Below are 27862 nucleotides of genomic sequence, written 5' to 3' on the forward strand. Positions count from 1 at the left end.
GGGAGGGTTTGGGGAGAGAGAAACCCAATACCTTGCCAAATCCATTGGGAAGTCGGCCCAAGTTATTAATCCAGGACTGGGCCACTTAACTGAATTGGTTGAGGCAATGCCCTTCAATCCTGGCTACATTCTTTCCCCCCAGGGGAGAGTGCAGGAAGGGCCTGTCTCCTCAAAATCTTATGACCCCGACAACTCTTGTTTCCTCAGAAGTTTCTCTCCCATTTCAAGGGTATACACAAAATATTTCAGTTCTGAGCAGAGAATTAAAGAGCCAATCCCTATCCACAAGACACTATGGGGACTCCACAGGACTCGTCACTGAAGAGCTACCAAAAACTGCATTCCCTGTGTTATCTACGGCCACAACTCAACAACTCAATTCTAAACTCCCAGTAACTGAAAAGGGGGGTGAGAGGGTGGATCAAAATAAAATCAAAGAGAAGGTTTCCTACTAAAGGATGGAAACGGGAGACCCCTGAAGAAACAATTCAGCCCTGGGACCAACATGAGCCTGCCTCAGTGCGGTCCCAGGAACCAGGGCGAGGCCCACCCAAAACAATCCGGAATGGCCAGGCAGACCCATCCCTCAGGAACGGTGTAGAGTAGGAATGACCTGACCCACTATGGACTCAAAGAGCGAAGACTCCTCATCACTGGGCCAAAGCAAATCAGCTTCAGGAAGTGGCAGAGGCTCCTTATGTCTCCCCTTTGTTTCTGCTCTACAATCCCAAAGCCAAATTTAATCCAAACTATGCTACGAATGCCCTTTGCTAGCACAGATGTCTCATTTATAAGTCCCAGGGAACATAAGTGACTCAGCTCTCTTTTACAGGAATGCTCAGCAAATTAACTACTCAAGGAGACGCCACATGGTTATTAAAAACACAGGCTCCAGTGTCAGGCAGGCCCCGGTTCAAATACCTGTTCCACTACTTTCCAGCTCTATGACCTAAACTTCTCCAAAGCTCAATTTCTTCATCTGTCAGATAGGGCTTCCACCACCTACCTCACAGGGAAGGTTGCTAAGAATAGTGGGGAAATGGGGGGGGGGTGCACTATGCACAGTATTCGATGCACCGTCAGCATTCAATAAATAGTAGCTGTCACTATAAATTATTCGTGAAGACTATAAAGCAACTTCTATGAAGAAATAAGACCGCCAGCTGACAACTGTATTAGCATCCCTGCACCGTACCCCTCCCACCAGAAACTGGTAAACAGCATGAAAATGCCAAAGATTATTTAATGACTATCTACTGTGCAATGTGCTGGGTGCTGGGCGAAGAGTGAAGGACACGACCTCTCCCTGAGAAGCAGTGCAGGCTGGCGAGGGAGGCCAGGACAGACAGGACACGGTGGGGAGGAAGAGAAGTACTGCTTGGAGTGTGTTCCGCTGGGAAGGGGCTGCTTTTAAGGCTGGCCCCAGCAGTTACGGTCACGCTGAAGAAATCTATCAGGGTCATGGGGCAGGGGGCTACTGGAACATGAGGTGCATTCTGGAGCTCTACACGCCAACCAAGAGCGAGGGGAGGGCCAGTGGGGCCATGTACTGGGGGGAGAAGAATCTTGGGTCTTTTCTCTTCACGTTACACTGGGAAAAAATGACACCACGCATGGAGTTGGCAGTCATGAGCAAACATTTTCAGACAGGCGCTACAAGATTACTGCTTGTTGGGCTGGTGCAGCAGCACATATATTTTTTAGCAAATAGACATGGAGCTCTCAAAGAATGATAATCATATAATCAAAAACATGAATTTTCACCGAAAACCGTCACTGGGGAAGGCCAGAAGGGGCTGCATTCTATCAGCCAGTGGCACCCAAACTCACAAACCAGTGTTCTTGCTCCTTCTCACTTAACAAATTTTCATCCTCGGGGCACCTGGGTGGCTTAGTCATTGGGCATCTGCCTTCGGCTCAGGTCATGATCCCAGGGTCCTGGGATAGAGCCCCGCATCGGGCTCCTTGCTCAGCAGGAAGCCTGCTTCTCCCTCTCCCACTCCCCCTGCTTGTGTTCCCTCTCTCGCTGTGTCTCTCTCTCTGTCAAATGGATAAAATCTTCAAAACAAAAAACAAAAAAACCCCACAACTTTTCATCCTCACAATCCCAATCTGTCAAGCTGTCTCACACACACACCTTAAAACCTGCACTGCGGAGGGACTGGAGCAAGGCTGGGCCACTCCTTAGTCATGACAGCACACGTCCCTCAGGAAACAGCACTGCACTGGGGAAGAGGCACTGACCTGAGAATGAAGGCTCTGTATCACAGACCCACCAGCCAGAGCTCTAAGAACGTAAGACTACAGCCTTGGGTAGTCAACTAACTTCTCTGAGACTCGGTTTCCCCCTCAGCAGAACAAGGTCGAGGTAACCACTTCCAGTCCTGGCATTCAAGGGGACCTGAGAGCCAAGCCCATGCTCCCTCCCCTGCATTCGTGTTCTAGTTATCACGGCAGATGGACCACAGAAGAGCCGGGATATTAAGACAAGCAATTACAGTTTACTCTCTCAACTAGACTGAACGTTCAGGCAGAGCAGAAAGCCAGCCACAACCTTTCTGGAACACAAACTAAAAGGTTTTGGGACTTACAGTCCTGGCCCATGAAGTCCTGTCAGGACTCTGTTCCTTGAATATTAAACCAGGAAAGAAAGCAACAGAAAGCAATGGGACAACAGTAAAGTCACCGGGCACCTGGTTTGCTTGCAAAAGAAGCCCTCCAAACATGATGCTGAGAAGGACACACAGGAATGGCAGTTGCTATTTCTGGCCAAAGATCAGGACCTGAACGACGGGTGTACTCTCCACTGAACAAATCGTGTGGGCAGAACTAATCTTGCAACTGCCAGCACTCAACAAACTGGCAGCTTTTTAGAGACAACTCTCTGGAGACGCAGAGCTGCAGTGACCGAGGGAAATGTACCCAGATTAGATCGGCGGAGACGGCTCTGGTTCCACAGGAGGTATTGTAGGGAGCGATGGCGCTGGCCAACCCACGGGAGCGGCACAATGAGCTCCCTGAAGGCCGCACGAGTTCAGGTGAGAAGAGCGGCCGCTCTGCTGCGAACGACTCATGGAGCAGCGGCTGCCAGGCGTCCTATTTACCTCTGCCTTTAGTCACAGTTCCTCAGGACAGCCTGACAGGCTGGTTTTGCATGGTAACTGCCTATTCCCTCCATTTTCAATTAGGAGGAAGAACTCTTATTTTTTGTCCTGTTCTCTTTACCTTTCCCTTCCCAACATAAAAACATGAGTCAGATGTGGTGCGTGCACACAATGGGATATTATTTAACAACAGAAAAGAAGGCAGTCCTGATGCACACACCGTGGAGGCACCCTGAAAACATGCCAAGTGGAAGTGGCCAGACACAAACGGGTCACATATTAGAGTCCATTTTCTATGAAATATCCAGAACGGGCAAATCTGTGGAGACAGAAGCTAGACTAGTGGTTGCCGAGGGCGCGGGGGGAGAGGGGGATAGAGGAACTGGGAAATGATGATTTGGGGTCCATAGTTTTTTTCCGAGTGACGAAAATGTTCTACAACTGACTGTGGTGATGGCTGAACAACCCTGTGAACATACTAAAAGTCACTGAATTATATACTTTAAATGGATGAATTGCATAGTATAAAATTATACTCAATAAAGCCGTTTTAAAATGCCTCAAAGGAATTACAACCTCCTTAGGAAGGGAAATGTAATGAGGGAGACTGACTCCCTGGCCATCCCTGGTTTCCAAACGCCCCCCCCCCCCCCCCCCCCCCGCTCCTTCCGATCAACTACTCATTTTGCCATTCTGTCCCGTGCTCCGCTGCTCAGGCTGACCCTTTTTAAAAAGATTTCATTTATTTATTTGACAGAGAGAGAGAGAAAGAGCGCACACTCGCACAAGCAGGGGGAGACAACTGGGCAGGATGGCAGCTTTGCTTGGGTCTTAAAGTCTACCTCTGCTCTGTCTTTAGTGTCCTTTATTCCACATCTAGTTTCCATGTCCCCAAAGAGATTGTAAAATCGCCCCCACCCCCGAGCAGTGGCTAACAACCTGCAGCACCACGAAAAGGAATGAAGGTAAATGATACTAAGGAAGCACAGTTTTGGGAGTTTCGACACATCTGGGTTCCAAATTACTTAGGACTCTGTCTACTCTCAGTTTCCACTTCTGTAAAATGGGCAAAACACTACCTGATGCACCTAGTGCATGCAGTTGTTATAAAAGCTAAATGGGAAGCTCTATGTAAGTGATTAATATGATGCCTGGCACACAGAAGGTACTCAATAAATAATAACTGTTATTTATAGAAGCCTTATGCCCAGTTTTTTCATGTTGTCATCCAGCAGATCAGCCTCTGTGTCAAAAACGCAGCAATAAAAGCAGGCCATTGATGTGCCCCAAAGTTAAATATATTAAGGCCATTTTTATTTTATTCTTTTGGTCTACTATATTTTCTCAATTTTCCTGGATGAACGTGTATTACTTTTAAGAAAAAGATTTTAGGGGCACCTGGGTGGCTCAGTGGGTTAAGCGTCTGCCTTTAGCTCAGGTCATGATCCCAGGGTCCTAGGATCAAGCCCCGAATCGGGCTCCCTGCTCAGCGGGAAGTCTGCTTCTCCCTCTCCCTCTGTTGCTCCCCCTGCTTGTGCAAGCGTGCGCTCTTCCTCTCTCTGTCAAATAAGTAAATGAAATCTTTTTAAAAAATAAATAAATAAAAATAAAAAGATTTTAAGGATTTTTTTAAATGAATTTAAATAGGGGCACCTAGGGGGGCACCTGGGGGGGCGCCTGGGTGGCTCAGTCGTTAAGCGTCTGCCTTTGGCTCAGGTCATAGTCCCAGGGTCCTGGGATCGAGCCCCACATCGGGCTCCCTGCTCAGCGGGAAGCCTGCTTCTCCCTCTCCCACACCCCCTGCTTGTGTTCCCTCTCTCCCTGTGTCTCTCTCTCTCAAATAAATAAATAAAATCTTTAAATAAATAAATAAATAAGTAAATAGGGGCACCTGGGTGGCTCAGCTGCCTTCAGCTCAGGTCATGATCTCAGGGTCCTGGGATCAAGCCCCAAGTCAGGCTCCCAGCTCAGCAGGGAGTCTGCTTCTCCCTCTGCTCCTCCCCCCTGGCCCACTTGTGATCTCTGTCTGTCTGTCTCTCTCTCTCTCAATCTCAAATAGATAAAATCTTTTTTAAAAAATGAATTTAAGTAATACAATGTGTCTTAGCATCTTCTTTGCAGACACTATAGCATGGCTCTGGGGTCAGAAAGACTCCAGGAGTCTTTAGGAGTCAAATCCCTAATTTACCACTTAATATATGTATGAAACTGTTTAGGCTTGGTGTTCCCATGTGGAAAGTAGTGATGGAGATGAACACCCTCGCAGAGTGCTTGGCACATGGACTTCAGGAAGTCCCAGGCAAAGCTTCTCAGCTTGAGTGTGCATCAGAATCACCTGGAAAGTATTTTGAACCAGAAGGTTGGGCCCCCTTCCCCAGAGCTTCTGCTTTGATAGGTGTGGGGGAGGGGGAGACCACAAATTTTAGTTAAGTTCCCAGGTGATGCTGACACGCTGCTCTGGAAAACCACACTTTGAGGACCATGGCTCCAGGTAATAAGAACAAAGTCTCTTTACAATATGCTACACAGATCCTGAGTGCTCTTTCATATCTGCTCCCTGGAGATTGAAAATTAAATTAGAACCTGGAACTGCACATTCACCCAAAAGCCCATACTTTACAACATGAGAGAATTTACTCTAAGACATTGAGGGACATTGAGGTTTTCCATTTAAGGTTAAAGCAAATAAGAATTTTTAGGACTACATTTAAAATATCCAACTTTCTGGGGAGCCTAGATGGCTCAGTTGGTTAAGCATCTAACACTTGGTATCAGCTCAGGTCCTGATCTCAGGGTCTTGAGTTCATGCCCCACACTAGGCTCCATACCGGGCGTGGAGCCTCCTTTAAATAATAATAATAATAATAAAATATAATATCCGACTTCAGCATGGGACAAAACGTCTGAGAATGTGGGCACAGATCAAACAAACTGCGAGAGACAGAGGCATGGTGAGTCCACTGCACATTGCCCTGTGCCTGCCTGGGGAGCAGGGCAGAGACTTCAGTACGTCACAGAGCACTTGCTTTGCTCTGAGTGCCCTCTGTTGACAAAAACAGACATAGCCACTTACTCCACTGCTCTCTCCCTTTTCTCCTCCCACCCCAGGAGAGCCAAAAGTCCTTTGAGTGTGACTCAGACTTGAGGACAAGGCTTCCAGTTATGAAATTTTCCTAAGCCCCTACATAGTCAGGACAGACCTTTTCTTCTTCTGATTTCCCTAGTCCCCCTCACTTTGTATCTGCGGCTTATCTCCAAACAGGTTAGCTATCTCAGGATGGCAGAACTTCAATCACGGCTGCCTTTCGCTTCAGAAATGGCTATAGCGCTAGCACTGCGGGAATAAACCGCTTTTGTAAATAGTCCCCAACACAATGTGAAACCCAATACAATGTGAAACAATTAAAAAGAAAAACACAACAACACTAACTGGTGAAGTACTTAGAGTTTCTATAGATGAAAACTGTTTAACAGCACCATTCTGAACAACTAAGAGTAGAAAAAGAGCATGTGAGAGTTGGCCAAGATCTCGAATATTAATGTCTCGAACTTCCTTACTTCTATGAGGAAACTGAAGGGCCCAAAGAAGTAAAGTGACATATTGCAAAGTCAAAATTAGTGAAAAAGTCAAGTTTCCTGACTCCCTCATGACGCATGGTCTTTCCACTATACTATACAGTCTTTATTTGGAAACTTTTTCATATAAGTATTACCAAGACAAGGATAGCTCCATTTTAACTACTTTATAGACAGTTAAAGAAACTAATGAACATGTAACAATTCCTGAAAGGAAATGGAGAAAAAAAAACCTACCTTTTTCTACTGTGAAATTAAGCCTTTTCTAGTATTACTACTTTCTTAATAGCATTCGTTTTTAAATTATTCTTCGCAGGGTTAAAAACTGCACTGACTATCAATAAGCAATGTCTAAATAAGGAGTCAGCAAGCTATGGACCATGGACCAAATCCAGCTTGTCACTTGTTTTTGTACAACCTGCATTCGGACCATGAACTGAGATGGTTTTTACATTTTTTTAAATGGTTGAAAAAAAAAACAAAAGAAGCATATGTCATGACATGTAGAAATTACATGAAATTCAGTGCCCTCAAATAAAGTTTTATTAGAACACAGCCACATTCATTCAGTCCCATGCTATCTATGGCTGCTCACACAGAAAGTGTCTGCTTTCAGCTTGTGTCATGATCCCAGCAGCAGAGCTGAATAGCTGCGACAGAGGCTGTATGGCCCTAAAAGCCCAAAATATTTGCTCTCTGATTCTTTGCAAAAAATGTCCATTCCTGTTCTCAATGACTGATAAATGTGATGTGTGAACCTTCGGTCAAGTGCAAAGTACTGTGTTGTAAGTTATTGGGGGCCCAGCCTCAGGAGCAAGCTCCCCATGCTCTAGCAGGAGCCCTGCACAAGGTGAGTGGCCGACCTCGACCTCCTGACAGACTGAGCTCTCCTCCAGAGAAGCCAAGGGGGCACTGTGCTAGGCTCCAGCATGTTTTTAGTTAGTATTTATCAGCAATCCTACACAACCATACCCATTTTACAAATGAGGACCCAAGCCTGAGAGAGGTGAAACATCAGGCACAAACCAAAGCTCTGAACCCAGATCTGCTTGACACTAAGTTTCTCGGATTATTCCCCAGTGGTCTGCAAATTTTGTTCAAATCAGCTGAGGGGCCTCAGGACCAAAAGGAAGCCCAGAGGGCGAGGCTCCAAGTCCTCCAAACAAATCTTTTCTACCAGGACCACCCCACTTACATTTTTCATAGATTGTGTCCATGTACTTCATTTGAAAAAGAATGTACTGCTACAAAGTGTAGTCTGGAGGTCAGTGTACCTCTTCAAAACAAAAGCTATGCTCTTCTCTCTGTGCCACTTATGACCACTTTTGGCAAATCTCTCACAAAGCCGGACATCTTAATTTCCTCATCTGCCAAAGGAGATTGAAACCCTGCCCTCCCCCCACCCCCCGCCTGCATGTAGACCTCACTGGGGCTCACCAAGATCAAATGAAAATGGACAGGAAAGTGATCTGTAAACGCTATATGACTTAGAAATATAATACAGAATTATCACCCCCTCAGTGTAGGGCTGGGGAGGGGAACTAGAAAGGAAATAACATTTGCTACTGACTAAAGAAAAATCAAACATGCAAGTAAGATGTAAAAAAACATACGTTTTTTTTAAGATTTTATTCATTTATTTGAGAGAGAGCAAGAGAGATCACAGATCACAGAGGGAGAGGGAGAAGCAGACTCCCCGCTGAGCAGTGAGCCTGACACAGGGCTGGATCCCAGGACCCTGGGATCATGACCTGAGCTGAAGGCAGACACTTAGCCCACTGAGCCACCCAGGCGCCCCAGAACACACACTTAATTAAAATTAAATAAGGAAAAGACATGTGCTCAGTGGAAATATCATAAACGTTCAATCTAACACATTTAGATTTAAAATTTAACACAAAATTTAGATTTAAAAACAAACTTTAGGGGTGCCTGGGTAGCTTGGTCAGTTGGGCATCTGCTTTCAGCTTGTGTCATGATTCCAGGGTCCTGGGATGGAGCCCTGCATCAGGCTCCCTGCTCAGTGGGAACCTGCTTCTCTCTTTCCCCCGCTGCTTGTGCTCTCTTTTGCGCGCTCTCTCTCAAATGAGTAAGTGAAATCTTCAAAAAAAAAAACTTCAGGGGTGCCTGGGTGGCTTAGTCAGTTAGGCATTTGACTCTGATTTCAGCTCAGGTCATGATCACAGGGTTGTGAGAGCGAGCCCCGCATTGGAGCCTTTAAGTTTTGCTTATGTTTCTCCCCCAATCTCTAAAAAATAAAAATAAAAATAAAACCCAACTTCACTAATTATTGGCTACATAGTCTTTGGGCAATGACTTAAATCTCTCTGAGCCTTGGTTTCCTCACCTGCAAATGGGAGGAATAAAATAACACTTGCTATAAATGCTTTATACAGGACTTGGCACCTAATCACTGTTCAATACATGTTAGCTCTCTTTTCCCGGGAACCCCACTTGCTACTCTAAAATTAAGACACACCTGCTAAAATTAGTGCATGAGCTCCCTACAACAATAACAAAACAACAAAATTAAGGAGCTAGAAGCATTTTAGCTTAGATGAATCTATGATCCACATGACACCATAAAGCTTCTGAGAGCACAGGCTGAAGGTGCTCTGAGAACAATGAAAAATCCTAATAATAGGAGATACACAGGAGGCCCTTGTTGAAAAGTTCTACTAATTCAATAAGGATGTTTATTGAGTGGTTTAAGAGCCTTCTATGGCTCCACAAAATGGCAGATTTACATTTAATATCCACTTGACCAAACCCATTAAACTTGTAAGAGGCACTCTCTTGCTGAAGATCAGATATCTACCTTCTTAAGTATTAATTTTTTATATAGCTCTGGCAAGGCAAAAGCAAAAAACCTAGTGAAAGCCTGAACAAAGTTTTTTCGTTTTTTTTTTAATCTTCCACAGGAAAAAGAATCCCAACAGAGTAGTCTCTGTATTTCAAGAAGGCTAAAGATAAGTTTACTTTTTAATTTATCCCTTTACCAAATTCTTACTGAGTACCTACTTTGAGCAAAATATTTAAGAATATCAAGAAGTATGATAGGGTTCTTGTTCTCACAGAACAGTATGAGTCACCATAAGATAATATGCAGTGATAAAATGCCATTACAAAGTGGAAATACTGTGCCTTGGGAGTTCAGCAGGAAAAACTTCATGAAGGAGACAGCATTTGAAGTGGGATTTAAATGATGGTAAAAGATGGCCATTATTTAACCATGCAAAATACCATAAATAAAGAAATTAGAATTAAAATCCATATCTGATTTCAAAGCTACACTACCCCATCCCATAGTGTGGCTAGAACACAGAGTACCTTACGAGACATAGAAGGAAAAAGACTGGGCCAAGTCATGGAAGTCCCAGAGTACACTGAAGAGTTTTCAGCAGATAAAACAGCTAAGCAGAATAGTAATACTCCAGTGGGATCAGAGCTGAGCCTTTGTTTAAATGTATTACATAGAACTTACTGAACTTATTTTCTGGTGGCACCGAATTTTCTAACACAAAGACCTTAAATCATCTGTTGTAGTCCCCCTGCCTTTCTAAATCAACCCTAAATCAGCTCAGTATAATGGCATACACTAATGCTATCAAGAAAATAAAAATATTTAATCTATAACTGAAATACATAACTATATTGGCCACCAACTATGAGGCCTTTTGCTTTATCTTACACTTAACCAGTTGGTTTCATTCTAAATCATCTGCCAGTGGCTGTCTGTTGAAGAACAAAGGGTTGAAAAGGTCTATCATGTTTCTTAAAAGTAACTCACAAAATGGGAGCCAGGTTTAATGATAACTATCTGCTGTTTATGTCTACTACGTGGCCATCCTAAACAATTCTAAAGAGATGAATTACCTGATTTTGAAAACTGCTAATAAAGAAAATTCTATAGTTTTCCTTTATAAGTAGTCCCAGTGATTAATAATCTTTAGTCAGATGATTCTTTTTGAAGGCCATATTAAGCTTCTCATTACAACACAAATCAAATGCCTATATACAAAGGATCAGGCCAATCTACTGGAAAACCAACCAGTGAAGTTATGATCCATCCATTTACAAAATAATAAGGATCTGGGTCAAGAGACGAATACAAACTGTTCTGACAACCTAAAATCACAGCAAGCCCCAACTGAGTAAAAACTGGCAAAGCCGGGGGAAGAAGTCAACCATGGAATAAAAGACAGGATGTGACAAAGAAACCGCGTACAGAAGAGCAATGAGAAGAAAGCCAGCCATCCTTTCTGTGCTTCTGGCTCGAGTCACTCATCTATCCACAGATCCAGAACAGCCCTGCTGAATTCAGAGGTAGGAAGTTAAGTGATAAAAACGCCCATTGTTTCCATAAGGAAGCATGATACTGCCAAGAACCACAAAGTCAAACCCATTAGAGCCAAAAGAGCCCTTAAAGGAAAAAGAAAAAACTTGGGCCCAGAGATGAAAAGAGACTTTCTAGACTACAGGAAAAGCAGAAGGTAGAGGCAGTGAAATATCACATCAGCTAATAAGTCACTCTTGACCTAGGAAATCTTTAAAAATGTAATGCTTACAAAATTAAGTACTGTCCTCACTTTCACTGATGAGAACACTGACCCTTAAAGAAGTTAAATTTTGCTCATGGTCTTCATAAAATTTACCAAACTCACTGGATCTGACACTTATGGAAATGCTCATGCATATGATGTGTTAAATGAGTTCAAATGAGTAGAGGCAGTAAGAAAAGGTTTCATACAGCAGGTTAAGTTATGGCCAGGGATCCTGAAGGATACTTAGGGTTCTGCTGGGAACAGGAGAAATATTTCAAACAAAAGGCACTAGGAATAAATAAATATCCAGGACAGAGATCTGAAGGACTCTGAGGAGCCATGCATAGTAGAAGAAATATGTGGAAGGGACTAACAATGAGCACAATGGTTGTAGAGAGCCTTCAATGTCTGGTGCAGTTTGGCCAGATTCTGTTCAAGTCATGACAGTCTCAAAACTGACTCCTTCTTTCTATTGATGCTGCCAAGACCCATAATGAGTTACGTAAATTAACTTACGCAGGTTTCATTCCTCACACACAAGCATATTATTCTTGGAAATATGGTAAAGCTATGTTCCTGAGTTAGAAATTACAAATCTACAGATATAATTCATTTCACATGGTAAATCAAAAGAAAAAAGACTTAAATCAGAGACTGCAGAAACTAAGTATTTCCTTATAAAGCTTCTCTAAGGCCTCTTTTCCATAAAATTAATGAGAAAAATGACTTAATGACCTATCATACGCTGGGAAATTTATGTATGTTACCTCTAATTGCATAACAACCTTTCACAGTAGATACTATTCCTATTTTATAGATGAAGAAACTGAGGCTCAGAGAAGGAAAATACTTGCCCAAAGTCATATAGCCTGAAATGGCAGCACTGATATTTAAATCCAAAGCCAGGGTGTGGTTTGTGCAGATGTGTGCATGTGTGTGTGTCCAGAAGAATTTCTATGAAACAGCCTTACGGAAGCTACAGTGCCTTGGTTAAAGAAGAAAAAAAAAGCCAATGACTGTGGCTGATCCTCACTGTATCACATCCCTTAGGACCAGCAGAAATCAGCATAACTGCTCTTCACTACCTGAAGGGCTTTCTTGCCCAAAAATGCCTGCCACTAAGGATCTGGAGGCTATGTCAGCCAAACACAAACCCACTATAAACCTACCAATCTTCCTGGGAGCAATCACCAGTACTGAACAAAGACAGTCAAATGCTGGTTTCCATAGTCTCTTTCCTATGATAGTTACATAGAGTTTATCCGAATTGAGCAAATAAGGATGAAAATATAGTTCTGTTTTATTGGGAGAGGGGACAGATTTGTCTTGCAAAATCTCATAACTGAGAAAAAAATTTGCAAATTATAAATCTGACAAAGAACTTGTATCCCGAATATATAAAGAACTCTTACAATTCAATAAGAGGACAAACGAACCAAGTAAAAAGTGGGCAGGGCAAAAGACTGAAACAGATACCTCAACAAAGAAGACATATGAATGGCTAATAAGCAAATAAAAAGGCAACTCTACATCTTTCAGTATTAGGAAATGCAAATTAAAACCACAACGAGCTACCAACACATACTCTGTATAATCAAAAAGGTGGATAAAACCAAGCCACTCTGGAAAATAGTGTGGTAGTTTCTTAAAGTTACACACGAGCTTAGCATAAAACCCAACAATTCCACTCCTAGAAATTTGCCCAAGAGAAATTAAAACATATATCCACACAAAGACTTCTATGCAAATGTTCATAATGGCATTATTCATAACTGCCAAACTGAAAACAATCCAAATTATCTATCAATTGGTAAATGGATTAACGAAATGGGGTGCATCCATACAAAAAAATACTATTCAGCAACAAAGAGTAATGACATAGTGATACATACTAACTACAACATGGATGAACCTCAAAAACATTATGCTAAATGACAGAAGTCACACAGGAAAGGCTATATACATATCATAGGATCCCATTTACATGAAATATCCAGAAAAGATAAGAGTCAGGAAACACATCAGCAGTTTCTGTTTGGGGTAACAGTGGGAACTGCAAAAAATTTCAAGAAAATTTGTGGGGGAGGGCCACGGGGCATTTATGGAAATATTCTAAAACCAAACTGTGATGATGGTGGCACAATTCTATAAATTTTATAAGATCACTGAATTAAGTATAATTACATTGAATGACTTTTATGGTATGGAAATTATATCTCAATAGTGCTTTTTTTAAGTGATTACTAAATGTATTTTTTTTATTTTCTATATATATGCATGTATATATTTAATAACTCCAAGGGAAATGAAAAAGTATGTAAGAAAGTGAATATAATCATTTTATGATTCAGTTACATTTAGTCATAATAATGTAATTATTATATAACCATAAATTAGTAATAAACACTGATTTTTTTAAATGGCGCTTTTTTGGGGCGCCTGGGTGGCTCAGTCGTTAAGCGTCTGCCTTCGGCTCAGGTCATGATCCCAGGGTCCTGGGATCGAGCCCCGCATCGGGCTCCCTGCTCGGCAGGAAGCCTGCTTCTCCCTCTCCCACTCCCCCTGCTTGTGTTCCCTCTCTCGCTGTCTCTCTCTCTGTCAAATAAATAAATAAAATCTTTAAAAAAATAAATAAATAAATAAATAAATAAATAAATAAATAAATAAATGGCGCTTTTTTTTTAAGATTTTATTTATTTGACAGAGAGAGAGAACACAAGTAGGCAGAGAGGCAGGCACAGGGAGGAGAAGCAGGCTCCCCACCGAGCAGGGAGCCCGACACGGGGCTCGATCCCAGGACCCTGGGATCATGACCTGAGCCGAAGGCAGACGCTTAACCAAGACTGGGCAACCCAAGAGCCCCAAATGGCTTTATTAGAAAGAAGGAAACAGTGTCTAGAAAACTGTTAATATCTCATCTCCAACATTAGGAAGCCAACATACAGTGTCTAAAATTGGTAAATCAAGAAATAGGAGAACAGGCATGTTATTTAGACACATGGCAGACAGCAGCAGATGAAATGAAATGGTATTTTCCAGAAGGAAAAAGCTTATGAACTATTTGTAGAAGGAAATGATCTAAAATGCAAGAGTAAGTCTGAAGCTAATTATATGGTTTGAGCAAAATGCTTGAACACCAGATGCCACAGCATTTACCAGCCCTTCATCCACTAGAGGGTGTAAGGCAACATCGCAGAGGACCTGACCACTGACGGGTGACCTGGTGTCAGAGATTGGGGAGAAGCAACCATTTTATAATATACCTTGCATGAAGGCTGAGAGTGGGGTTCTGTACAACCTAGCAGAGAGGAAAAAAGGAATTTTGTATGTAATTTAAAGCAAAGCAGAAGTATTTTTAATTAAAAGGGGGGCCAGTAAGAAAATTACTACAGATTGTGAGATACAGAAGGGGTATGAAACAATTTACTTCTGAACCAGTCATTTTAATACAGTTTCCAGCTGTGGGGGGTAGGAGGGTTGTAAAATTTCTCATTTGACAAATAAGTCCTAGGTGGAACTGATATTAAACACAGCAAATAATAAACTAAGGCTTTTTTTTTTTTGGTCCTCCTAAAATTTAATACTTCGCAGCAGCCAGAATGTTGTTTTTAAAAATGTAAAATAAATCACATCACTTCCCTGCCTCAAACCTTTCAAAGTCTTTGACATTAAACAACATAATTTTCATTTATTCTTTCAACAAATATTTATTGATCTCCTCCTCCATGTCAAGCTCTGCTCTAAGCAAAGTCACACTTGCACAGCATATTTTAGTGGGAGAGATGCACAATAAACTACGTGCACTAGACAATTTCAGATGATGATGATGAGATCTGAAGAAAGTGCAACTGAACAGTCAGGTTATGTATCTGGATATCTTCAGACTGGTGTAGTCAGGAAAGGCTTCTCAGAAGAGTCAATTGTGTACTTGTGACCTGAATGAGAAGGTGAGCATCTGGGTGAAGAGCAGTGCACAGTGAAGGCAGAAGGGACAGTGATTCCACAGTGAAGCTGGGGTCAAGCTTGTTCAAGAACGCCCACGTGGCAAACGCCAACTGTGAGTAAGAGAGCCGCAGGGAGCTACGGAGGTAGGCAGTAGGCTCATGTACAAATCCTCCCTGCACCATACGACGGCATATTACTCAACCAATAAAAGGAATGAAGTACTGACACCTGCTACAACATGGATGAGCCTTGAAAAGATTATGCTGAGTGAAAAGAAGCCAGTCACAAAAGACCAGCTATTGTGTGATTCCATTTATAGGAAATGTCCAGAACTGGCAAATCCACAGAGACAGAAAGCAGATGAGTGGCTGCAGAGGGATGTGGAACAGGGAAGCGACTGCTAAAGTATATGGAGTTCTTTAAGGTTGCATTTTTAAAGACAACAATTATGAGAATTTTGTTCTTCAAAACTACAGACTGCCATCTATTAGTAGGTCCAGAAAATCAATTTTGCTCAATCAATTGCTGAATGGAAAAGAATGGAAAATATACAGTACTTACAACACAGTAAGGGTAAGTACTATTTGGAAGACTAATTCTAAGTTCTACTCATGTGTGTGTTTGTGTATGTGTGTGTGTGTGTGTGTGTGTGTGTACTGGGTCATGATGTTAAAGGTATTGCATACTAGGGGTTGTTGTCTTTTTTAAGCTTGAAAGCACTGAGCTAGAACTTGAACACTCTCTTACCATGTCCTCCACTCTAACTCTCCCCAAGGGAGGAAAAGTAGCCATTTCTTTGGCACCAAACCAAATGAGTACGACAGAAAATGCATTTGCTATTGTCCATGGCTCCCAATCAAAATAACTAAAAGCCCTGAAAGTTAATTTATAAAAACTTTGACTAAAATAAAGCCCATTTCCAGGGATAAAAGGAAGAACAGGTTAGAAAAGGAAATTTTTTTTCCAATTCTTAAGAAAGAAAATACTTTTGAAAAATAAATCCCTTAGGTCATTTTTATTTTTGTTTTTGTTTTTTTAAGTAGACTCCACACCTAGTGTGGAGCCCAACACGGGGCTTGAACTCATGACCCTGAGATCAAGACCTGAGCTTCAATCAAGAGTCGGATGCTTAACTGACTGAGCCACTCAGGCACCCCTCTTAGGTCATTTTTAACCTATCCTCTCAATTAAAAGTACGGCTGCCACTCCCAATTAAAATCTCTAACAAAGTCACATCTGCCAACTTGAACATCTCCTTTGACATTCTCACTGTTTCCGTGTTTCACCTAAACATGTAGATAGAATGGCTTTTCAACAGAATTTCAGGAAAAGGAAAAAAATTTTAAGGAGCCACGGACCAGCATTTTAAAAATAAGATAAAGAGCCTAACACCATGACATTATTTTTTTTCTTTATATTTAAAATACAAAAAGATTGGGGCGCCTGGGTGGCTCAGTCGTTAAGTGTCTGCCTTCGGCTCAGGTCATGATCCCAGGGTCCTGGGATCAAGCCCCACATTGGGCTCCCTGCTCCGCGGGAAGCCTGCTTCTTCCTCTCCCACTCCCCCTGCTTGTATTCCTGCTCTCGCTGGGTGTCTGTCAAATAAATAAATAAAATCTAAATAAATAAATAAATAAATAAAATACAAAAAGATAAACTGTGAACCATAAGCTATTTTAACAAACAAGACAGGAAGAAAACTTGACAGACATAAGTTACTCAAGGGATGTCCAGGTCATATGAAGCCTTTTCATGTGGCTACATTCCCCAAGGATTCCATAACATCTTGTCACACTAGCAAGAGAACACCCCCATTCAAGGAAGAGAGAACACTGACAGAAGAACACAAAAGGGAAATACAAGACCCTGGAGGCTGAAAATCCAGGGTTCAAGCCTATTTCTGCCACCTCCCCTCTACGTGACATTGGAAATTCATTTAAAAATCTGTGTTGGTTCTATTTTTTTTTTTAAGATTTATTTATTTATTTGAAAGTGTGTGCATAAGCAGGGAGAGGGGCAGAGGGAAAGGGAGAGAATTCCCAAGCAGACTCCCTGCTGAGTGGGGAGCCTATGCGGGGCTCTATCCCAGGACTCTGAGATCATGACCTGAGCTGAAATCAAGAGTCAGATGCTTGGCCCAGGTGCCCCCTGCATTGGTTTTCTTATCTATAAAGATAGTAAAGCCCCACCTACCTAGCAGAGCTATTGTGAAGATCAAAACTCAGTAAACATGGAAGCACACTGTAAAGTACTTTACAAACATTAGTTTTTTTAACATACTATTATTCTCAGGTCTACACCTGACTCAACACCTGAACCCAGCCAAGAATCTATACCATCTCTCATCTCAAATGTGAATGGTGATGTTTCATTCCCACCCAGGTTAAATGTTAGGCAATGCACTGTGCCATAATCCCAATTCCTGACCACATCAGTTAAGGGGACATTCGCTATAGTTCTGGAATTATGGCTAAGATGACCACACACCACACCCATCTAGGTTTGCCTGGGACTGTTTCAAATGAGCATCACTTTTCACTCTCAAAAGTGCTCCAACTAGAATGATGAATTATATGGCCATCCTAATATAGCAGACATAAAGTTATGGCACCAAGAGATGGCAAGGGGCTGGCCTCGGGACTCCCACTGTACTCTCCAGAAGCCCCCGAAAGCCATCCTAAACAAATAATGTTGGCAAAAATAGTAAGCTTGCTATGCAGAACTAAGCCCCCTTCTAATCAGACTGATACTCCTAAGCCCCTCCTATCTAAAAACCCTGGAGTTAATACACACAAACATTCTCTCATTTAAAAATATTACAAACCCACAAAATATTCCAGCGTTAATCAACACTCAAATAAGCACCTGCGCATATACATAAATCACAGAGAAACAATCAGCTGGGAATCTAAACCGCTATATTGTATCATCAATCCAACCTCCTGCACAGCCTTAGGTGAGACACTCAGCCTTCCAGCTGGTTTTCACTTCTGTAAATCTGGACGAGTTCGTCTCCTGCACTTCCACAGAGAAAGCCCATTAGCAAGCACGGTGAAGTGCTTGGAGTGCTTTATGAATGCAATGGCTTGTCATTTCATAAAGCTTGCTAACTGATTGGGAAAGAAGGCTGGGGTGACTGCACATAAAAAAGCAAAACCTCTACAAGGTGGCAGGTGTTTTTTTCCCTCCTTTGCTCCACAGGTTTCTAATTCAAATGTGCTGGTGGGAGGTTACATAACAGCATGAAAAAGGTCACTGAACAGTGAGATGCTGGTCTACTTGGTGCTAAGGAACTCAGGGGTAATAATCCTTAACCAGGGGCCATGACTTCCTAAATCTGTAGCTGAGCTTCACTAGGCCTATGAAGCCGCCAAACAATAAATGAAGTATGGGAGTGAGCAGGCCTACACGCACATGACCACACTTTTCCTTGTGTGAGGGAACAATCCCCAGGGCAGAGGAAAGGGCCCTCAACAAAGAGAAGACAAATTTCAGTTCTTATGCAGCTACTGTCTGGTATGGTTACCCTGGATACATCACTTTATCTCTGTGTGCCTCAGTTTTCTGCTCTCTCCAAAGGAAGTGTTTGCTTTATCTACTTCAAAAGGTGACTGTGAGGATGAGGTGGGAAAGTACAGATGACAGTGCTCTAGGAGGATCAGGATTATAACTTTGTCTCTTAAAATCATGAGGAGATGCTAATAAAAATCCTGTCTGGGGATGGTTCCTATCTGTTTAGAAAGGAACAGCAAAAGCGTGAGGGCAAATAAATACACACAATTAAAATTCACCTTCACCTCACCCCCCTGGCTCCCGGATTTGCTGAGCCAAACCACTCTGGGGAAATGTAAAGATCACAAGTTCAGTTTCTGCCCAGCTCAGGCTGCTCAGTGACCAGCGTTGCACACTGATAAATGCCTCCCAAAACCTCAGCGCACAAAGTGAGAGTTCACAAGGTTAGGCGCATTAATTAGCAGTACTCATTTGGATTCTGTATTCATCAAATACAACAAGCAGCTATTCAATATTTGCCTGTTTGCACTGCTCTAAGATCTCTAATTCAAAGATCCAGCCAGAGAACAAAATAAAGCCCAAGAAAATAAACTAATATAAACCTGTCACCATCAGAATGTGCCTCAAAGTAAATTAGCAGCTTTAAACTATGGCAAAGGGTCTGCACAGACCTACAGCAGAGAGAGTATGAGTAATGAAGGTGCAGGTTACAGAAGTGGGTCCCTTCCACAAGAGGAAGGAAAAATAAAGCAGTTCCAAGCAACTGTGCTTTAACAAATTCCTCTTAATTCCTTTTGCTTAGTTTCTTATTGATCTGCAATCCCCACAGGAAGAACAGAGCATTATACAGTACCTTTCAGATCCTTTTAAATTCAGTACGTCTATTCCCATACTTTACTTCAATTAGTTTTACCTTTCTATATCTAAAATAAGCCTATAACCCAACATAAGCAAAATTTTATAAACAAGTAAACATACGCACTGGTATCCAAGACTGGATAGAGACTGACCATGATCCTTTATGTTTTAAAGGTCCTAGGTGAAAGTACAGGATGAAACAGAAAATGTCACTCCTTTTAAAGTAGCCCATAGGACTACAGTTCTCAACCCTGGCCGCAAAACAGCATCACCTATAAGGATTTCTAAATATGTGAATGACTAAACCCAATTTTAGACCTACTCAATCAGAACCTCTGGGGGATGATCTCTAGGCAGTAATACTTTTCCTGATATATGGCCACGATATAGAACTACTATCAAAGGGCATAAATTTCACAGCTTACAAAAGCTCTAGAGCAGATCCAAACCAGAAACAAAGAAAGAAAAAAATCCTCTGTATTTTCTTTAGATTTGAAGTAAATGACTGTATCTTTCAACAAAAACTTCCACAGGGACAAACACCGTTTGACAACGGTGATGATCCCACCGGGAGATGAACACAGAGATCAACACCACTCTCCCTCCCCCTTTTTCTCCATACCCTACCTGGGGCTGGTCTGATGCCAACCCAGCACCAAAAGTGCAAGAACTGGGCAAGTACTCAAACAGATGACCGCTGATGATGGGGCCATCCTAGTTGTTAAGATCAGCTTCAGGGGCTCTGATGAGATTCAACTATGTCACAACACTCTGGTTTAGCACTCTGATGACACATGTCCTTTGGACAAGCCTAATAGTGAGGGCCTTTTTGGACAACCCTACAGGGAAGTTGGATAGGCATTCAAAGATAGTGCTAGGAGCTACCCTTTCAAATCTCCTGAAAAATATCTATATGCCCAAACAGCAAGGAGGCAAATTTCAGAGGATAGGTATCTTAAGCCACATCATTCCTCTGAGGCAGCTTTACCTGTTCTTCTAACCTAATGCAGCTTCAGCCTCATCTGCTCAAGGTTTCAAACAGTGGAAGGATAGGGAAGGCATTTTATGCACTCACCTAAAGCATCCAGAGGATGTCTCACAGGAAGCAGTACTGCTCTACCCACAGTAGGACCTGGGCTTTTTTCCAATCATCCTCCCTATCTAACAAAGAAAGGCAGCAGAAACTTCCCTCTCTCAAGCAAGCCTTCCCTGATTAAAACCATAAGGCTGAATTCCCCCAGGAAAGAGAATGGAATTTTCTTGTTGCAGATTATTGCAAGGACTCAAAAAAAATCTGTGCAGGCAGGGGCTAAGTGGCAGAGAATTAAGAGACAAGCCCAGCACTTAGAATTATGAGACATCAAGAAAACCAGGTTGAAAAATTACTATCAGCCTGGAGAAGAAAAAACAAAAGCAATTATGGCTTTGCCTGAGTGATTTTTTTTCCCTGTAATATCCACAATTTCAGTAACGTGATTACAGTTCTTTTAGGATTAAAAAATGTATTTTATTTGTATCTCAAACGTAAAGTCATTGCTGAAACTAACCACATCACTCTCCAAAATTATTTCAGGAAATGCTCTCTACCATAGGATCCTTAGAATGAAAACACACGCGCGCGCGCACACACACACACACACACACACACACACACCCCATCTGAGTTATAACAGCAGATACCAACCTGGCTGTCCCGTGCTGGGAATCCATGATAACCTTGGGTCAGAGGCTCGTTCTAAGAGAAAGAAAACAAAATCAAACTATAAGACAAAAGAAAATGTTAAGAATCACCAAAATCATCCAAACTGATCAAATATAAATTCCTGCAACAGTTCCTAAGATGTTCCATTCTATATTCCACTATAACTACATACCTCTCCCAGTTCAGCCTCTACAATGGCAAAACCCAAACCAAACAAATAGTATTTGCTTCAAAAAACTACTCTTAAACACTATTTTCCTCCTTATACAGCTAAATCTGTTTCCTTCCAGTATATCTCAAATAGGGAGCCACTGTGATTTGAGACAAATCAACTCCTAACTTCACACTGTGGGACTTTAGCCTCCCTGGCCCTAAACCACTAAAAGCCAGCAGCAATCCTGAACACGAGGACAACCAAAAACATCCATACTTTCCCAGAAGTCTCCTGGCTGAACAGTACCACCCGTTCTGAGAACTACCTCTTGGCCTAGAAGTTTTAGCCACTCCCCTCCATCAATATGTGTTCCTTCAGTTCTTTGAACCCTACATGAAATCCCACCTCTGCTCAGGACTTCCTCTACACCCTATATCACCCTATGGACCTAAGTGACTCCTAACATGTATATATTAAAATGCATTTAGGCTATTTGTACAATTTCCTTTTCATATAATTTATGACTCAATAAATCTTATTTTTGTAAAGGTGTATCATATTGAGTGTCTCATCTTCACATTAACCACTAAATCAAGATCCTTGAGGGCAAGAATGATAGCCAATAAAAGCTAGGCAAACCCTAATTTAGTATAAGGTCATATGATACGAGCACTCATTCATGGCTTGACCCATTCAATCATTCAGTCAACGCATACTGATCACCTATTTTTTTTTAGAAAGAGAAGGGGGGAAGAGGGGCAGAGGGATAGACAGAACTTTAAGCAGGCTCCACGCCCAGTGTGGAGCCCGATGCAAGGCTCGATCTCACGACCCTGAGATCATGACCTGAGCCAAAATCAAGAGTTGGACGCTTAACTGACTGAGTCACCCAGGCTCCCTAAACACCTAATATTTTTAAAGTACGGTTAGATGATAGTCATCAGTAAGAAAGATCAATAACACAAGGCCCTTGCCTTCAAGTGAACTTTTAAATGGGAGGAGATCTATGTGCATACCAAAGTGTAAATGAGAACATATGGTGCTTTTTTAATTTCTTCAACATGCTCAACACAGCTACCTGGAAAATACTCATCTTCTTTTTCCATCCATTTATACTTTCATTCCAACTAGGAGAATAATAAGGTAAGAATCTGCACTGCTACATAGGACTTTCAAATATGGCGAGAGTACTTTCCAACCAATGATAGATCTGCTTTGATTATATCCTTATCTTTGATAATCAAACATCCACACTGCATTAAAAAACATGAAGCCAGGAGCCAACATAAGCTCACTGCAGAGACACCATGTCTGTTCATTGCTGTTTCCCTGCAATCTAGCACAGTGTCTAACACACGATGGGCACACAAAACAATGGATAAATAAATAAATGGAGTTCAATAAGCTGAAGTTATTTTGGCATTCATCACTGATTCAACCACAGAAAATCCACGTTCTCCTTTTTGATTCCTAAGTCTCTATTCTGGACATTTATAAATTAAGTCTCCCCAGAGAAACCACACCAAAGATAACAGCCTTAAAAAATTATAGGTGCCAAACAATCCTGAGAAAGAAGAGTAAAGCTGAAGGATTCATGCTTCCTGATTTCAAAGTTTCCTGCAAAGCTACAGTAATCAAGATAGGGTAATACTGGCCTAAGGACAGACATATAAACTGATGGGCTACAACTGAGAGTCCAAAAATAAACCCTTAAAATTATGTTAAAATTATGATTTTTGAAAAGGGTGCCAAGAAAATCAATGGGGGTAAGAACAGTCTTTTCAACAAATGGTGTTGGGACAACTGGCTATCAACATATAAAAGAATGAAGTTGGAACGCTATCTTACACCATATAGAAACTCAAAATAGATCACAGATCTAAAACCACAAAACTCTTAGAAGAAAATAGAGAAGCAAATCTTCATGAGTTTTGGTTAGGCAATAGTTATCTTCAGTATGACATCAAAAAAACAACTGACAAAGGAAACAACAGACAAATTGGACTTCAACAAAATTAAAAACTTCTGGGACTCAAAGGATACCATCAATTCTGGGAATCTAATGTCTGGCATAGTGATTAGTTAATAATACTGTATTATATACTTGAAAGGTGCTAAGAACGTAGATCTTAAACGTTCCCACCGTAACAAATAAATGGTCATTATGTGACATGAGGCAGGTGTTCGCTAACACTTCCCAATATATAAGTGCACCAAATCAAACCCTTGTACACCTTGAATTTATACAATGTTATAGGTCAATTATAACTCAGTAAAGTGAGGGGGGACTCCATCAATAAATGAAAACTCACAGAATAGGAGAAAATACTGTAAGTCATCTGATAACGTGCCTGCATTCAAAATATATATAAAGAACTCTTAAAAAGACAACCTAAATTTTAAAATGAGGAAAGGATATGCACAGGAAGTTCTCCAAAGAAGAAATACAAATGGCCAATAAGTACATGAAAAGATGCTCAACCTCATTAGTCATTAGGGAAATGCAAATCAAAATTGCAATGAGAAAATACTTCACACCCGTTATGAAAAAAAGACAAACTTTAGTGAAGATGTGGAGAACTTGGAATTTCATACATTGCCGGTAGGAATGTGGTAAAGGCACTCTGGAAGCAGTCTGGCAGTCCCTCAAAATGTTACAACAGAATTACCATATGATCCAGCAATTCCACATTAGGTGTAAGGAATAAAACTGAAAACACAGATCCACACAAAACCTTGTACTGGAATGTGCATAGCAGCTTTATTTCATAATCACCAAAAAGTAGAAACAATCCAAATGTTCACCAGTTGATGAATGGATAAGTAAAGTATGATATAACCATAACTGAATGTTAGTGGGTAACACAAAGGAACAAAGTATGATACAACATAATATTGAAAACACCATGCTAAGTGAAAAAAAAAACCCAGAAAATTGTATGATTCCATTTATATGAAATATTCAGAATGGACAAATCCATAGAGAAAGAAAAGAGATTAGCAGCTCTAGGGGATAAAAGGGTGAAATGGGGAGTAAGTGGTAACAGGTACTGGGTTTGGTTTTGGTGATGACAATGTTCTGGAATTAGTGATGACAGATGTACAGCTTTATGATTATACTAAAAACTACCAAAACACTAAAAACTACTAATATCACTTTAAAAGGGTGGGATTTGGGGCACCTGGGTGGCTCAGTCAGCTAAGCGTCTGCCTTCGGCTCAGGTCATGATCCCAGGGTCCTGGGATTGAGCCCCACGTCAGGCTCCCTACTTAGTGGAGAGTCTGCTTCTCCCTCTGCCCCTTCCCCTGCTCGTGCTCTCTCTCAAATAAATAAATAAATCTTTAAAAATAAAAAAAAAAGGGTGAGATTTATGGTCTGTGAATTCTATGTCAATCAACCTATTATTTAATAACAATAATAATAATGGGCCACGGTTAGCTGCTTTCACACTAATTTTTACAGGGGAGGCATATACAGCTTAGACTATAACAAAAAGAACAGGGCTCCTTCTGAAATCCACAGTAAGTGTCTTATTTGTTCTGGATTCTGTAATTTACTTTGACACCATTCCCTACAGATTTTAACAACAATGATGATGATAAAGATGGTGGTAACTACTAGATACTGAGCAACTAAATCAGGTATAGTTTCAGGATGGAGGGGAGGAGGAGCAGAAAGCAGCAAAGAGGAGATAATAAAGCATAGGACTGAGTAGGGAAAAAAATTTCAACCCAGGTCTGTTGGACTCCAAAGCCCCTATTCTTTCCATTTTATCAAATTCTCTTCTACAATAACCATTCCATATTGTTTTTCTACAGTAACTATTTTAAGATTGAGAAAGAAATTATATGATTAAGAAAGTAATGGAAAACATCCAAAAGCAAAATTAACATTCATCACTCCCAGAGAATATCCCACATATAAACTATATTCTTGAGTTCAACAATGCAGAGAACTTTTTATAAGGAAAAAAATCAAACCTACAAGCTGGTATTGTCAGAAACATTAACAGCAAAGACAAATGTAGCAGGCTGCACAGATAGATGTCAGAGGAAATGGACTCATTCCTCCACAGGCCTTGGCAAAGTCAAGCTCCTCTCTCTCCCCCATCTCTCAGGTAAGGTTATCTGGAATTCACGAGCCCTCAGAAACTCCTGCCTCTGAAAGTAGCCTACCCTTAATGACAAAGGCTTGCTTTCCTTTTTAATTTTATCATGTATAAATATGTCCCTTCAAAATGCATTAACTCTGCATGTTTTTTAATTTATAGAAATGGATCTTATCATCTGTAATCTTTACCAATTTCCTTTTCTTGCTCCAGACTATGAGATAAATCCCCCTTATGCATCCTTACTGTATCTCAGTAGCTGTGACTCCTGTTCAGTATTCTATCTTATGACTCTGTCACAATTTATTCACCTGTCTTATTTTCCTCTTAATGGATTTTTAAATTGTTTCCAGTTATGCTTTTTCTTTGCACTCACATACCATACTGTCTATGAACATTCTTTTGGATTTGAGATATCATTTTTCACTCATGAGACTGGCAAAAATGAAAAAGAAAATATCACAAGTTAGCAAGAAGAGTAAATAGGCACCTTCATATCTAATAGTCAGAATATAACTATATTGAGACCACTGTTTTGGAAAGCAATTTGATAATAATCATTAAAATGCTAAGTGCACACACCTTCTTGTAATTTCACATCTTTTCCTCTCATAGCCTCTCTAGATAACCACTTGCACGTGTGCTCAAAGAAGCATGTGCAAAGACTTTCAATGCAGTGTTGTTTGTAATAGTGAAAAACCAGAAAGAACCTTGGTCTCCCTTAATAATGAGAATAGGTGCTATTATTTATCTCAACACCCTGTGTGCAAGTTTTTAAAAAGGTAAAATCTCTACAAATTATCTCATGTCATATTAAATGATAGGACAATGTACCTTTTTAAATCATAATACGAAAAGAGATTTCTACATGCACATAAAAAGTAAATAAATGCACAGAGTAATACATGCACAGGGGTTACCTCTAGGGAGAAGAAGATTTGTGGAAGGCCGAGAGGGCACACTTTAGCTGAATTGTTTCAATTTTACAACACGTAAAATTCACATATTATTTGGCGTATTAAGTCACTACTACCAGTGTTCCATAACGTTTTGTAACTTACAAAAATACCTTCACTTAATCTTACTTAGTCCTCACAACGCAGAAAATAGGTTTTATAACCCTCATTTTACAGATAACAAAACTGAATCTCAGAAAGATTAAGTGATTTGCTCAAAGCCAAATAGCTAATGACAGTGCTGAGCTGCCCTCACACTTAGCTCTTAACTCTGTACCCAGGACTTCTGCGGCTTCGTGACAACCAGTAGAGAACACTCCTCTGGCCCTGAGACTGTGCTGACCAGCTAAGATGTGCCGATCTGAGTTTTCAATCAGTGTAGAAATAATAACTGATATTTAAAGCAGAGATGGAATTACAAGGCTAGCTAATGAACAGATGGGATAGAAACCAGACGTGTTAAACTCCAAGAGAAAAAGCTTAGCAGAGCTAAGCATGCGCCTCCATAAATAAAAGTTCTGGCCTAGCAAGACTCAAAAGAGTTCAAAACTGACTCTGCCTAGGCACAGAGGCTGCTCAAAAATAAAAAGAATACATAAGAAATAAAATGCCAACCACAAGAATCCTTAGTGACTACAGAGGTCAGCAATTAAACCTGTTTAGAAGCTTCTAGTTAGTGGACCTGTGAGAGAATAATAGAAGGCTCCTTAAGTAATGGTCAAATAGAGGAACTACAGTGGGCCATGCTTGTAGAGTGGACACTGAGAGAAGAAAATTAGCACCTGACTTCCATATTCTTTCACAGGAGGCTTAGAGGCTCCCACATGTACTTATGTTTGAAAAATCCATTTAAACAAAAGAACCCTTCCTTTATTCAGTAAGAATGATTGAACAATTGCCTATGACAAATGCAGCGTTGGTATACTTGCCCTTGAGGAGCTCAAACTTATAATAATTACAAGATAATGTAATGATACCATAACTAACATCTATTTAAAACAACAACAACAACAACAACAAACCTCAGGCCTCCAGAAGATCTTCTGGAACAGTGTGTGTGGGAATGGGGGTAGGTGCTCAGTGGAGGACCACACCTCAGCACAGTGACTGATGCATGCTTACAAGACAGCAGGGTTTCTAAAGCTACTTTCCTAAATGATTCTGAAAGTCAATACCTTTTCTGAATGATTAGTCAAATATCTGCCCATTGCAAAAAGAATCCAAAATACTGCACCTGAGAGGAAAAGCAAAAAGCACTGCTTCCTTAAGCATTTTTAAAATACACCTAAAAGAGAAGTGTCAGGAGAAATTAACAACACTGAAGATCAAAAATTCCTGCACTGACATGGAAATATAGTAGTGACAGAATACTCTAGCCATAACTCCTGAGCAATGGAATGA

General features: G+C 41.0%; 1 protein-coding gene across 19 annotated transcripts in view; it reads right to left on the minus strand.

Annotated features, from left to right (window-relative positions):
- Nucleotides 1-27862, minus strand: part of RBFOX2 (RNA binding fox-1 homolog 2) — a 283206-nt gene that overhangs the window by 168050 nt on the left and 87294 nt on the right. For 17 of the 19 annotated variants that reach the window (XM_078076546.1, XM_078076544.1, XM_078076547.1 and 14 more), the window contains exon 2: nucleotides 21225-21275. The exons of the other annotated variants lie outside the window; for them this stretch is intronic. In XM_078076546.1, coding sequence (XP_077932672.1) covers nucleotides 21225-21275 — 51 coding nt within the window. The remainder of the gene's footprint in view (nucleotides 1-21224; nucleotides 21276-27862) is intronic. 19 annotated transcript variants of the gene reach the window in all.

The sequence above is a fragment of the Halichoerus grypus genome, chromosome 6 (genome assembly GCF_964656455.1).
Source record: "Halichoerus grypus chromosome 6, mHalGry1.hap1.1, whole genome shotgun sequence".
In the NCBI taxonomy this organism is placed as follows: Eukaryota; Metazoa; Chordata; class Mammalia; order Carnivora; family Phocidae; genus Halichoerus; species Halichoerus grypus.